Consider the following 14,534-nt stretch of genomic DNA (forward strand, 5'->3'; position numbering starts at 1 on the left):
CATTTTTAACAAAAAAACTTCCAATGTCTTTTTGTTGTTTGTTGGGGTGTACCAAGAGGTGACAGCTGTAATAGTTTAAAAAAAAAAATCTTGTTTTGAACAGATGTACCAAGTATAATATTAGATGATAGTGAAGATGAAAATGCTGCATCAATTTTTGAGACAGGCTGTCACTCAGGATCACCAAAGAAACAATCATCAGCTGCTATACATAAACCCTACCTTCATTTTACTATGTGAGTATATGCATTTAGCTGTGCAATTCATAGGAAATCTGAAATTCGAAAGTCATACTCTGCACTTAAAAGTTCAAAGAAAGGGTTTATAAAGGTGCCCCAGGGTAACATTCTCGTAATTCTATCTAAATGTGTTTAAAATACCAGGATATGTTCATGGAGAAATTTCTGTGTTGAAGCCTTTATGAGCAATTTTCTGAGCCACTCACACTCTCCTGTGACGTAGTAAGAGTGAATAATTGTGAGATGGTTCTGTCCCCATTTAAATCTGTTTTGCATGCTGAGCTCTGTGTAGCTTGAGAGTTCTCTGTAGTTAAAGTTAAAATTTTTAAAATGTTTTATAATGATTTTGTAGTATTACCCTTTACTATTTGTATTTGAGGCTAGTACAGTAAAACTCCATTAGTCCGGCATCCAATGCTCCGGAACTCCTGATGGTCCAGCACCATCAGGAACCCGGAAGTGCTGGGGCAGCCGGACAGGCTTCCCCCATTTAGCTGCTGCTGAAACTGACCAGCAGCTGAATCGGGGAAGTCGGGAGCAGAGCAGCTGTGGTGCTGCCGGGTTGGTCTCGTAGCGCTGCCCCTCGGGGCTGCGGGACCAACCCGGCAGCACCCCAGCTGCTCTGCCCCAGGGGTCCCCAAGTCAGCCGCTGCTGAAACAGATCAGCGGCTGATTCCAGGAAGCCCGGGGCAGAGCTGCCGTAGCGCCGCCCCTTGGCGCGGTGGGACCAACCCGACAGCACCTCAGCTGCCTTATCGCAGGCATCCCCGATTCAGCTGCTGCTGAAACTGACCAGCAGCGGCTGAATCAGGGACACCTGGGTCAGAGCCGGACTATCGTAAGGGGGGGCTATGAGGGGTCTGGGGTGGCATCCCCTCCCACCCCACTCCAGACCCCTCATAGCCCCCCCTTCTGATAGTCCGGCATATCTGATAATCCGGCACCCCCTGGGTCCTAAAGGTGCCGGATTATCGGAAGTTTAATGTATTTGGTCTTTAGTCCATTACATTTTCAGAATGTAATTCCCATGTTTAGCCCCTGCGATATTTTTCAGACATTTGCTGTGGAGATTATAAACCTGAATCTTCAGCTGTTTCAGCAAGAATGTAAAAATGCTTGTGTATTTTGGAAATTAAGTGTGCAGCATATTGGCCTCTTTTTCTTACTGAGAAGTACCATTAAGCTTCAGTTGGTTAATATAAATTATTAATATATTTATTGCATTTAAATACTTTATTACAAATTTCCTTGTATTCCAGAAAAGCCTCCCTTTAATTTTTCCTTGCTATGTTCTTAACTGCTTTTCTCAGGGAAGTTCAAGAGAGATTGTAGGTTAGAATCTGTGTATTGAATTTGGATGAAACACAGCTGTTTATATTAAGATGAACGTGGCAACAAGAACCTATTATTATTAATTTTAATATTGTTTAATATTTTGTATAGGTCCTTTTGATGCCTATTTCAGTAAAAGAAAATGTGAGATCACGGTTTGGTAGAGCCACCTTGTGGAAGAATGAAAATTTTTCTGAGCAGTGATGCTTAAACAGTATTTGCTATAATATGAACTTAAAAAATAACTGATTTTTTACTTAAAATAAAAATCTTGCTCTTTCCCTGAAAGTGCATTGTCAAGCTCTTCAGGCCCAAAATTCAGGTTTAAATTGAAAGAAAAGAAAAGGGAAAAAAAAGTACACACACAACTAATTTTTAAACTTTATTTAATGTTTTTGGTGGGTGCATTTAGACCTTCTCCATCAAATTTGTAAAGTGAAAGACAAGCTTTGTATATAATGCATGGCAACTAGAAGCTGAATTAAAACATAAACAAAGTAAAATTGGCTAATCTAGTTTCATTCTTTGTTAAATGAATTTTAAAGAGTAAGCATTAATTTTTAAAACTTAGCTTTCATAAACAAGGCAATATTGATGGGAAAAGACGCTGCTTTAAAATTCTCTCCTCTCTTTCTAATACCTGGCTAGAATTCTTTGCATTTTTGTTAAAGGGTAAAAATCTTAATGTCATCTGCTAGATTCGTATTTGCAGCGTTTAAAAGAGTGAGTGTTCTTAGCTGGAAGCTTAGTGCAGAAAGTACAGGGGCAGGGTGCAGAGGGTATGAATTACATGGGGTAGGAGTTTAGGAGAGGGCCAGAAGGTGTGGAGGAGGGAGGGACTGGGGTGCTAGATACTAGAATGGATACTAGACCAGGGACGAGCAAAATAAGGCCCATGTGCTGAATCTGGCCCACCAAGCTACTGTAACTGGCCTATGGGAGCCTCCTTGCCTGCCCTGTTCCAACACGTTGTTCTGAGCAGCTCTCTGAACACTGTGAGCCCAGGGGGAGAGGCTTTGCACACTGCTCCTGCCCCCAGCACAATCTTGCAACTCCTGTTAGCTGGTTTCTGGCCAATGGGAGCTTCCTGTTTACAGGGCAGGCAGCTCACAAAGTACACCTCGCCCCCTGGGGTCAGAGCATTCAGAGCCACACACAGCCCGTGCAGCCAGAACCAGCTGGGCTGCTGTTTGGGAGCCACCCAGGTAAGTCTCTCCCGGCCAAAGCCTCCCTCTAGCATCCCAGTCTCTCCCTCCCCCAAACTCTCTGCCCCCCTCCTGCACTTCTACTCTATGTAACTCACACCCTATGCACCCCTGCTCATGCAGCCTTCCCCCCTTGCAGACCCTGCAGCCCTCTTATGCCTCTTCTCCAGTTCACAAACCCCTCATAGACAGACCCTGCACTCAAATCTCCAACCCCTGTCACTACCCATATCCCTGCACCACCCCCGCCTACACTCCTGCTCTAGGTCACAACACACTCCCAGACCTTGCACCTCTTTCTACACCCTTTCTCCAGATCAAAATCCTCTTCTGCATCCTCTCTTGGACCCTGCACCTCTTCCTGCACCTAATCTCCTGCCCCAGTCATAACTAAGGATGTAAAAGACCAGTCGACTATCCAATAAGCATTTGCTTATCGGATAGTATTTTGACTAGTCAGCTAGTCAATATCCCTCCCTTTGCTGCCTCTCTAACACTGTTTCTCAACCAGTGGTAAGAGTACCCTTAGGGGTACTCGAGAGAAGTCTCGGGGGTAAGTCAACACAATTGAAATTTGGAGAAAACTGAATTTTTGTTTTAAGTTTTACAGCGTTTTAATATTTTTGTACTTTTTACACCCCAAAATTTCATCGCCCACCTGGCTACGATTAAGTTGTTTAAACAAATGTGTTGCAATGGTAGAAAAAAATGGTGTCTGAAAACTGTAGGTACTGAGGGTACTTATAATTTTTTTTTAAAAAGGGATACTTTATAAAAAAAAAAAGTTGAGAAACACTGCTCTATAAGATAGAGGCAGCAAAGGGGGCGTGGAGGTACTTCTAAGTGGCACTTTGAAACCCCCAGCTGACCCTGGGATCCTAGTGGCATGCAGTGTATCATGGAGCCCAGGATCAGCGGGGGACTATGAGCCCCCGCTGACCCCAGGCTCCATGGCTTTGAAATGCACAAGAGTCCCCCTGGGGACTCTTGTGCATTTCAAAGAAGGCACCTGCATGCACCCTGGAGTCAGCGGGACCTCCCACTGGCCTGGGCTGTATGCGGAGTTCTGCATTCCTCCTTTGAAATGTACAAGAGCCCCCTCCTTCACCCAAGCTCCCTCCCAGATCCCACACTCCCTCCTGCATCCCAGTCCCTTTCCCCAAGCTCCCTTCTGCACCCAGCCTCTATTCCAGACCCCACACCCTTTCCATTTATATCATAGAAGAGCGTGGCCCTTTACCATTTACCAAATGCTTGGAATGACTGCCCCATCAAAAATTATTGCCCACCCCTGTACTAGACCTTAAATCAGTAAATGCTTCAGCATTTTCATAACTCTAGTTAAATCAATGGGACTTAAGTAAATTTTTCCGAGCTAACAACTTTGCTACATACATGAATAAATCTGGATGCTTGTATTCGCATTCAATCCTCAAAAATTGACCACAGATATCTGCAGATTTGTAGGGCTCTTCAGACAGCTACACAGGGCCCTGTCAGGGCTGTGCCAAGCCCCCAATCCCTCATTGTCCCCCACTTCTCCCCAGAGTCCTCTTACCCACCCCCAGCTCCTTCCCTGCCATACCTCTTTCCATGCTTCAGGCAGGGAGGGTGTTATCCTGGGCCCTTCCAGTGTAATGGTTCAAACTAGGGATGTTAGATATCGTGTAATAGCACTAAATTTTAGCAGTTAAATGATTATTTAATAGTCCCCGGGGGTGGGGCCAGCAGTCATTGTGCTCCCGGCCCCACTCCCAGGAAGCCCCCTGCCACCCTGTGCTGCTGCCTTTCTATCGGAGGTAGCAGTGTGGGTGACAGGTGGGAGCTGGTCTGTGAGGGGAGTGTCCACGGGCACCAGGTCCTGCCTTCCCCCACTCCCCGCCTCTGATAGAGGCAGCAGGGGTAGGGGGAGTGCGTGTAGTCATTAGGATTAACAGATAAACCAAGGCTTATTGGTTAATCGTTTACACATCTATATGCTAACATCCCTAGTTCAAACTGCTCTATGCGGCTGTGATGGATCTATCAATTTAATACCCACATGAGTATTGCACTGATTAATTAATTAATTCAGTTTTTAATAAATTAAACTGTTGCAACCTGTATGTTTAGACAAGATCCGAGGTAGTCAGTGAGGAAATTGATATATGCCAAGGTTAGCACAGCACAGTACAGTGTAGGATCTCCAGTGAATGATCTCTATTATATTAGTTGAAAGTAATTAATTTTGAAAGTCTAAAGTTTTTTTTATAAATTACTGAATAATAGCTGAAACCTCAGGAACACAGTGACTTACAGGATGACATTTAAAAAAATGTTATATCTGTTATAGGTCAGCTTACCACCAGCCAACCTCTTACAGGCCAAGATTACTGCTGTCAGGAGAGAGAGGTTCTGGTCAGACTTCTCACCTTGCTCCAGCGCTGTTGCACTCTCTTGAAAAATTCTCTGTACACAGGCTAGATCTGCCAGCACTTTATTCAGTTAGTGCCAAAACACCTGAAGAATCATGTGCACAGGTGAGTCTGCATAATACTTGAGCATCATAAAGCACTGATACTAGCTATGGTTTTATTTCAGACTTATTTCCAATAAAATTTGTTATATATAGTTGTGGTCTTTTTGATAAAAGACCATGTACATATATCATTGCAAGCTCAAGGAGAGGAGCGTTCATGAGAAACATTTTGTTAAAATTACTACAGTTTTATAGTTGAGTTCTGATTTTTATGAAAATGCTGACTAGGTCAATAGTTTTATTTGTCTAGGTATTCAGTTGACAGCTGGAGGCTCTTATGTCCAAAGAAGTCACATGTCAAAGCAGTCTCTAAAACCTATTTGGGCAGCATGATGTCTGTGTGACAAGTTATCACTTCTGTGTTGAAAACTCCTATGTAGAGCAGAACAGAGCCATTAAAAACAGTTGCGAGTAAACAAAAGTTTTCAATCTAAAAAGTCATGGTGTATTTTTTATGTCTGTTCATTTGATATTCAACACAAATGAGACAATATTTGAATGATCCTGGAGATTTACAGTCTTGCATCAGGTGAGATCAAGAATGCAAGGTGGGGTCATGCTGAGCATACAGAAGAAGGTACATTTTAACAAAGTTAAGAGAGCTGAAGTTTAAGAAAGTGGAGCACAAGATTGATTCTGGTTGGAAGATTTTGAGGGAGTTAAGAAACCTAAATCCTCTTATACAGGCAGTCCCCGGGTTACATGGATCCGACTTACATTGGATCCCTACTTACAAACGGGGTGAGGCAACCCCGCACTAGCTGCTTCCCCCCAGCAGACCAGGGAGACGCGAAGCTAGCGCCCCTCCCCAGCAGACCAGGGAGACGCAGAGCGGCTTTTCTCAGCAGACACCTCAGCTTGAGAATAAAGGACTGAGGGAAGTGAAGTGTGAGAGAATAAAACTGAGCTCTGGAGAAATGTTTGGCTAGAGTTTCCCCTATAATATGTACCAGTTCCGACTTGCATACAAATTCAACTTAAGAACAAACCTACAGTCCCTATCTTGTACGTAACCCGGGGACTGCCTGTACTGATTCTTGCTAAAGAAAGAAGACTTGCAAGGGACTGTTATGATGGACTTCCATTCTTATGTACCACCACAACTACATCATAGCCATGCCGTTTTTTCTGTAGATTTTTTTTGAACTATGTGTGCACAGAAATCTCTTTTCATTGACAAGGAAATAAACATACAAAAACATTTATAAAAATTTTTAGAACAGTTTTATTTATTGTTGACATCCTATGGTCCTATAAAGTCCGAGTGTCACAATTTAGGATTTTGGGTTAATGGTATCCAGTTGACACCTTATTCATCTTTGTGAAAAGAAAATTGAGGAGATAGCTATGAAGAAGAGGATACTGAGGTTAAGAAAGAAAGGGTATGTCTGCACTACAAAGTTAATTCGAAATAACAGCTATTTCAAATTAACTTTAATAGCATCTACATGGGCAAACCGCTATTTCTAAATAAATTTGAAATAGTGGAGCCCTTATTTTGAATTTGGTAAACCTCATTCTACGAGGAGTAACACCAAATTCGAAATAGCTATTTCGAATTAAGTGCTGTTTAGACACTTAATTCGAAATAGGGGGCCTCCAGCCATTTCCCAGGGAGCCCTTGTGGCCACTCTGGGCACAACCAGGAAAGCTTACTCTCCTCTCCCCCAGCCCCGGAGCCATTAAAGGGGTAGACCCTGGCCACAGTGCCTGTGCCAGCTCCAAGCCTGCCAGCCCAGAGCCAGCAGTGGCCACTGGGACACCTGACTCAGTGGCCCCAAAATACGAGCCAGCAAGCCACTGGCAGCCAGCCCTCCACCGCTCCCTAGGAGCAGTCTGCCAGCTCCCAGGAGCCTGCCAGGAGCTGGAGAAGGCGGGTGCCTTCCTGGTCCAGGGTGGAGATCATGGACCTTATTCAGGTTTGGGGGGGATGCCCCCAATGTACATGATTTCCACACTAGACAGAGGAATGTGGCCGTCTTTGGCAGGATAGCTGCCAGCCTGGCCACCAAAGGCCACATGTGAACCCAGGAGCAGGTTAGCATGAAAGTCTGGGTGGTCCGTCAAGACCTGCAGCCCTGAGCTTCCGCTCACCCTTCTTCCCCTTGCTTCCCCCTTCCAGCTCCCTCCTCCCAGGTTTCCCCCCTTCCCCCTCCCACGCTCTCTCTTCCCCCTCCCACCTCCTTTTCCCAGTCTCCCCAGTGGTTCTCTCCCCCCCCCCTCCACTCCCCGTTTTGTTCAATAAACCCAGTTTCTATTTTTGAACATGTGTCTTTTATTTGACATCAGGAAGGGGAGCTAGCGAGGGGTAAGAGGAAGGACGTGAGGGAGGAATGGGGCACGAGCCCCTGGTGGGGAGGACCAGGGAGGCTCTGAGGGCTCTGAGAGATGGACGCTCTCCCTCAGGGCCTCCTGGATCCTGACAGCACCCCGATGGACCCTCTCCCCCCCGGATGGCAGCCTGCAGCAAGTGCAGCTGGGCTGATGGCAACGACCCCACAAGACGCACCGGCGTGCCCTGGGGCAGCTCTGGCTCCATGTGGCCAAATGCTCTGGTGTCCCGAGTGCGGGCACTCAGGGCACTCCAAAACAGGACTGCTTTGCTCCTCCCTCATCAAGGTAGACAAGCAAGCGGGAAACCCTGAGAACTGTCTGTCCGGGGTGGGAGTAGGGCCCTTTAAGCACGGCACTCAGCCTCAGGCAGCAGCCCCACACACCAAGTCCTAACCTGATGCCTTGCTGGCACTGGTTCCGGCCAGCCTTAACTTCAGTTCAGGGTCCACTCAGTGTGGACGTGCTATTTTGAAATAGCAAAATGCTATTTCGAAATGGTTTTTGTGTATAGATGCGTTATTTCGAATTAGCTTAATTTGAATTAACTATTTTGAAATAAGTTAATTCGAAATAGCACTTTAGTGTAGACATACCCTCTGTGAAAAGTTAATAGGGAAGTGTGAGGGAGGAAAGTATATGGAATACATCTACAGTATGATTTCATCATAAATGTATTTCTGAGAGAGAACCCATACCTGGAGAATGTGACTTTCTTTGGAATCTTTCATTACAAATATTACACATCCTCGTAAGAAGCATAGAACTCAAGCTGAATTACTAAAATGTTTTTATGACTTAAGAATACTGTTTTTTTCATTGTGGAGTTGCTTATATCTGATTCCATTTTACATCTATTATCTATTCAAGACAAAAAATTGTTAAACGTTAATGCTAATGTTAAGAATGTATTAGTAATACAAGGGTAAAATATAAAGTAATGTTTTTTATCCTAAATTACTCATATGTAACTTGTGGCCTTAATTCTGTTTTATAACATTTCTTTTCTAGGAGTTTCCTTGTCTTTTTAAAATTTAAAATTTCATACATTATCTTTAAACCCGAAAGCCAAAAAAATTCTATCATGTTTCTGATGATTTCATGATAAATAATATCTATTGGGGATCCGAATGTTTAATCAGTTAACTGGCAAGCCTCACCCATAAAGATTAACTGTTGGAGGGCTGGAGCAACCTCTTACCTGCCGTGGGTAGAGTGCTGTTGCAGTACCACAGGGCCCGCAGCGAGCGGGGGTCCTCCAGCCTGGCCAGAGTAGTTGCTGCTGTTTTGCTGTGCCAGAGCCACACAAAGCTGCTCAGGGGTTCAGGTTAATTTGCAGTTAACTCTTAATTTGCAGTTCATGTATTTAGTTAGAGTACTGGATTAATGTGCCTACAGTTATGTGAAGGGTAGGCAGGGGAAGCTGGTCCTAGTGCCTTTGTGCTTTATGGGCCTGTGTAACAAGCAGTAAACAAAATGTCATGGCCCGTAACCTGTCCATGACTTACTATATACGCTGGACTAAAACTATGGAGGGTGCAGGGGCACAATAGGTGCCACCGGTTTTCGGCGGGGCATGGCCTGAGGGCAGAGGGTTAGCAGGACTGGGGCAGGCTCCTTGGGAAGTAGTGCCCTCTAGCTCCTAGCTTCATGTGTTGCCTCTGCTTTGTCCCAAGCCCTGGTTCTGCAGCTCATTGGCTCAGAATGATGGCCAATGGGAGCTGTTGAGGCAGTGCCTGCTGATGGGGTCAGTATGTGGAGCCACGAGTTGGAAGGAAAGTTCCTGTCGCCCTTCTGGGGAGGTCCCCTCACCTGAGAAAAGCACCACCACACACCAGAACTCACAGCTCTGAGGCCCCTCCCCCCAATACCCATGTTAGATTTCTGAAAATAGCTATAGCATTGAACCCAAACTTCAAGAATCTGAAATGCATTTCAAAATCTAAGAAGGGTGATCACTGGCACATGCTGTCAAAAGTCTTAAAAGAGCAACACTTAGTTGTGGAAACTGCAGAATCAGAACCACTAAAAAAGAAAATTAACCTTCTGTTGGTGAAATCAGTGTCAGATGATGAAAATGAACATGTGTCTGTTCATACTGTTTTGGATCATTATAGAGCAGAATCTGTTATCGGCATGGAAGCATGACCTCTGGAAGCATGACGGGGCATATAAATGTTTAACATACCTGGCACATAAATGCCTTGCAATATCTGGTACAATTCCATGTGAATGCCTGTTCTCACTTTCATGTGATATGAATAAGACACAGGCAACATTATCTGATGTTAATAGACATAAACTTGTTTGTCTTAAAAATTGGCGGAACATTAAGTAGGACTGGGTAGACTTATAGGCTCTAACATTTTATATTGTTTTGTTTTTTAGGGCAGCTATGTAAATAAAACATTTACATTTGTAAGGTACACTATATTTGTAAGTTGCACTAAAGAGATTGCCCAGCAATTATTTTGTTTTTATACTGTGCAAATAGTTGTCATCAATATAATATAAATTGAGCAGTGTACAACATTGTATTCTGTAATGAAATTTAAATCAGTATATTTAAAAGTTAGAAAACACCCAAAATATTTAAATACCTGTAAATGGTATCTTAATGCTTAACAGTGTGATGAAAACTATGATCGACAGTGATTATATTTAACTTTGTATTTAATCATAATCAATTTTATAAATATGTTTGTCAGCTCTAATACTCAGTAAATGCTGTAAATTTGGGATGGTGCAACAACTGCACTATTTTTTAATACTTAGGTTTATGAATTCAATTTCTTTACTAACAAAGAATTGAAGCATATGTTGAAAAATTCATACAAAAATCGCATATTCTTTTCAAACAGATACTAGAAATAAGAGTGAGTTGAATTTTAGGGCTGCTAATCTTGACTAATTTTAGGGCTTGCTAATCCTGATATTTAGTCATTTTAAATCTTAATTTACACATGACAGTTAAGGCAAATAAAAATAGTATACAAAACCACTAGATCTCCATTGAAGTTTTTCACCTGTCATACAGTTAAGAAGATGTTGTATTGTTGCAAATATAGTGTGTGCGTGCGTGCGCACGCATGTATATACCACAATTTTGCTTTAAATTATCTGTGCTCTGTGCACACCTCAGTTCAGAGAATAATTGTATGGGGCTGTTAGCAAGCATCTGGGTGAAGGAAAAGGTTCACAGAGTGATTGCCAACAAGTTATGTTGTGGTAACATGTTGTCTTTAATTTTGTAATTGCATTCAACCTGTAGCTGGAAGGAGTAAATCAAGTGAGACCAAAATTCAAATTCAGAGCTCTAATACTATGAAAAAAGAATGACATTTTTATCTCTCTCTCTCCTGATTGGAATCAAACTTGGGGGACCAGAAAGACAATCCTCAAGTTGTCTTTCTTTTGTATAGAAACATTCTTCGTTTTGGGCAAACTGAATGGAATCAATAGTAACCATTGGTAAGGAGTTGAAAGACTTTGTAGCCAATTGTTGGCAGTACAATTCTAGCTGAAGAAACAATTTTAGTTTTTCAGGAATGTGAATGAAGGTTAAAAAATGACAGCGATATGGCCTTGTAAAAATAAACTGATTATTTTATGCCTTGCAATCATAATGATGTCAAAATACCTTGGTTGCAAGTAGTCAAAGGAAATAGATAAATGAACTCAGTTCTTATTGATTTGAATATAGAGGTGAAGTATTGAGATGTAACAGACATACCAAACACAGGCTCTCCTATGGAAAAAATAGCAGGTCATGGGAAATAGCGAAGCTGCTAACATTCTCAGATAAACAACAAACTTAAAGTTAATGAAAATGTTTCTGTGCTCTTGAAAAATGTCAGTCCTCCTGCCAAACTTTGTGTTCAGTTAGCCAACAGCAACCAACTCAGTGCATTGTATTTGCAAGTGTCTGAACCAAAACCAAAGTTGCTTAATAGACACAATATAATGCTTGTGAATCTTGAAAAGCTAGCATTACATTTCTTCTTGTATTTGTTGTGACATTTCACATTTTTCTCTTCTGCTGCAAAATGTGGTACAGTTTAACTTTCCATGTGGTATGTTTTTTGTATCTTTGTTGTAACAAATTATTAAAACAGGATGTTGACGTACGTGACTTGTAAATGTTTTTGATGACATGGCACACTGGTTTAAAGTAATTTGATGAAGTAAACAATAGATTCATAAAAACTTGAATGGAAAACATTTTTACTGTATCTTGAGCTAATTAAGCTGATAAGAGGATGTCAGTTGAAGGCATCAGCAACTCTGAGGCATTACCTAAACCCATTAAAATTTTTATTTTTTACATGTTGTCAAAATATTTATTTTCTGAATTTAAATACTAGAGTTTTTCTTCATTAGATATTTCGTGAAGCTCGAAGAACTGTACCAAGTATTGTTTACATGCCTCATATTGGTGACTGGTGGGAAGCTGTCAGTGAAACTGTGAGAGCTACTTTTCTAACTTTGCTGCAGGACATACCGTCATTTTCTCCTATATTTTTACTGTCTACCTCTGAAACCATGTATAGTGAATTACCCGAAGAGGTGAGTGTAAAATATTTTTTTGCAAACAATACCAGTGTGTGTCTCTAAGAATGCAGAGCACATTAATATAGAGCAGTTGTATACAACCAGAACTTTATGCTTTAATTATCATCAATTACCTAACAATATTTCACACAGAAATTTCTAAATTAATTTTATTTCAGCTCTAAAATGGCCTTACATGAAGTCTAAGGCTAGTTTGGATGTATTAATTCTTGCAGTCATATTTTGCACAGAAAATATCCAAAAGAATAACTTGGCTTTTGTCTTTATTTAAAGTGACAGTTTTTCCTCTGTGACTACGAATGAGCTCCATAAAGGTGCTCCCGCTATTCAAGACTGTGCATTAGATTTTGCTCTGTTACATTGGTATAATTCCAGAAAAACCCACTGAAGTCAGTTGAATTATATTTTAGTGTTTTTTTAAAAAAAGTATAATTTGACCCAGTGTTTGCAGTGTAGTTTTAATTGTTTTAAAACTGAAAGTATTCATACAATTTCTTTCTAAGTTCTCTTCTCTTTCTCTTCCTCCTATCATTGTAGTAGTAACTATTGCTGCACTGCCCCTTTAATTTCGATGCCTTGGAAACTTGAGTAATTCCAGATTATTCATTTTCCTTGGACTTTGTACTTTTTTGGGTCTATTTAGTAACTTCTCAAATACATCCCATTTGCCTATTTTGAAAAATTGATCTGAGTTTTTAAATTATACATTGATCAGATAGGTGGAGGAGAAGTTGAATCCTGTGACTCTTCATTACATTGTTTTCCTTCAGGTGAAGTGTATCTTTAGAATCCAGTATGAAGAAGTTTTTTATATTCAAAGACCAAGTGAAGAAGATAGATTGAGATTTTTCCAGGAATTAATTCTGAATCAGGCATCAATGCCCCCCCCCAAAAGGAAGCAGGCTGGTAAGCTACTTTTCTTTAGAGCCAAAATAGTATAACCGTCTGTTGGAATAAAGTCTTGTATTGTAAAATGTTTTACTTTTTAAGAGATTTGGGGAATTTTAATTAGCATCACTTACAACTGATAGTTTATTAAAATGTGGAGGACTGGCTTGTTTCTGTTGTACTGAGTAAAATGGGGAGTAGCTTAAATGGTCAAGTTTGAAAAGAGGGAAGAAAAATGGGAAATTCTTCACTTGATTTAAATGCAGTATGAAAATCCAGAAAGGGATAGTCCTACAGTTCACTCTTACTAATACTCTTTGTATTTTTCCTGTCTTCTTCTCTAGCTCTTTGTGCTCTGGAAGTTCTTCCTGTTGCACTGCCAACTTCGCCCCGCCATCTCTCAGAAACAGAAAAGCAACGAATGGAGGACCAGGAGGAGAACACATTGAGAGAACTGCGGTTGTTTCTCAGGGATGTTACCAAGAGGCTGGCCACAGACAAACGCTTTAACATCTTCAGCAAACCGGTGGATATTGAAGAGGTCTTGTTTCAGTAATGTGCAAAAAATGAAGTTGAACCTATTAGAAAAAAATACGATTTATTAAAAAGGACATGGATAAATTAATATCCCAAATATCCATGACCTAGTCAGTTATGTCCATCAGTAATCAGCTGGTGGCGTGGTTATAACCTTCTGTACAATAATGTCATGGATCAGAAGGATATTCTTTGACACTCTACTGGCTCAGCAGCGATACTTGCCTTACTCTAGCCTCTGAGTCAATTTAAAATGCTTTTCCACTCCGAAAATCAGTATTATAAAAATGGTAGCATCTTATTGATCAGATACATTGCCAGTATGTATTTGGAATTGTATTTACCAAAAACTAATTGATACTGCCTTTTATTCCTGTAGAGTCACCATAGTGATTGAATTTTTCTATTTTTTATTGAGCAGTAGCAAAAATGTTTACAAAGCTTACATATTTCTGTGAAAGCTATTTCTAGGAATCATTCAGGGAAATTCTGTAGTCAATGTTACATAGAAGGTCAGATTAGATTATCATAATGGTCCCTTCTGGCCTTAGTATCTATAAATCTGTAAATTTCAGTTATTTACACGTGAAGATCCATTAAAGGGCATAATTGGAAGATAGTGGGGTTGCATGCTTATAACTGAGGGCATCATTATGCCTGCCTATTACTATATTGGTGTGTGAAAAGGAAAGAGCCTAGCTTAGTTTTCAGATCCAATGCTAATTTTATAGGGAGGGCAGTAAATAAAAACACTTTCTTGTTCTAAACAGAATATTTGTTCTGTAAGTCATTGAGAGGTATAAAAATGGGACCCTGAAATGTCCTTTACTGTATTTTTTTTTTTTAGAACAGAACTGCACTTTAAATTGCACACAGTGTTAACAGGCAGCTAGGTGAGGCCCCGTGTGGTCC

The 14,534-nt window shown here is 41.3% G+C and overlaps 1 protein-coding gene across 2 annotated transcripts in view; it reads left to right on the forward strand.

Moving 5' to 3' along the window:
* The window catches only part of ATAD2B (ATPase family AAA domain containing 2B), a 157,387-nt gene that overhangs the window by 83,886 nt on the left and 58,967 nt on the right, over positions 1–14,534 (forward strand). Inside the window, exons 17-21 of one of the 2 annotated variants that reach the window (XM_075923418.2) lie at positions 104–236; positions 5,109–5,295; positions 12,006–12,191; positions 12,968–13,103; positions 13,430–13,626. In XM_075923418.2, coding sequence (XP_075779533.2) covers positions 104–236; positions 5,109–5,295; positions 12,006–12,191; positions 12,968–13,103; positions 13,430–13,626 — 839 coding nt within the window. The remainder of the gene's footprint in view (positions 1–103; positions 237–5,108; positions 5,296–12,005; positions 12,192–12,967; positions 13,104–13,429; positions 13,627–14,534) is intronic. The other variant, XM_075923419.2, reaches the window with a different exon arrangement.

Source organism: Pelodiscus sinensis, chromosome 3 (genome assembly GCF_052426305.1).
Source record: "Pelodiscus sinensis isolate ZL-2025 chromosome 3, ASM5242630v1, whole genome shotgun sequence".
NCBI classification, from domain to species: domain Eukaryota; kingdom Metazoa; phylum Chordata; order Testudines; family Trionychidae; genus Pelodiscus; species Pelodiscus sinensis.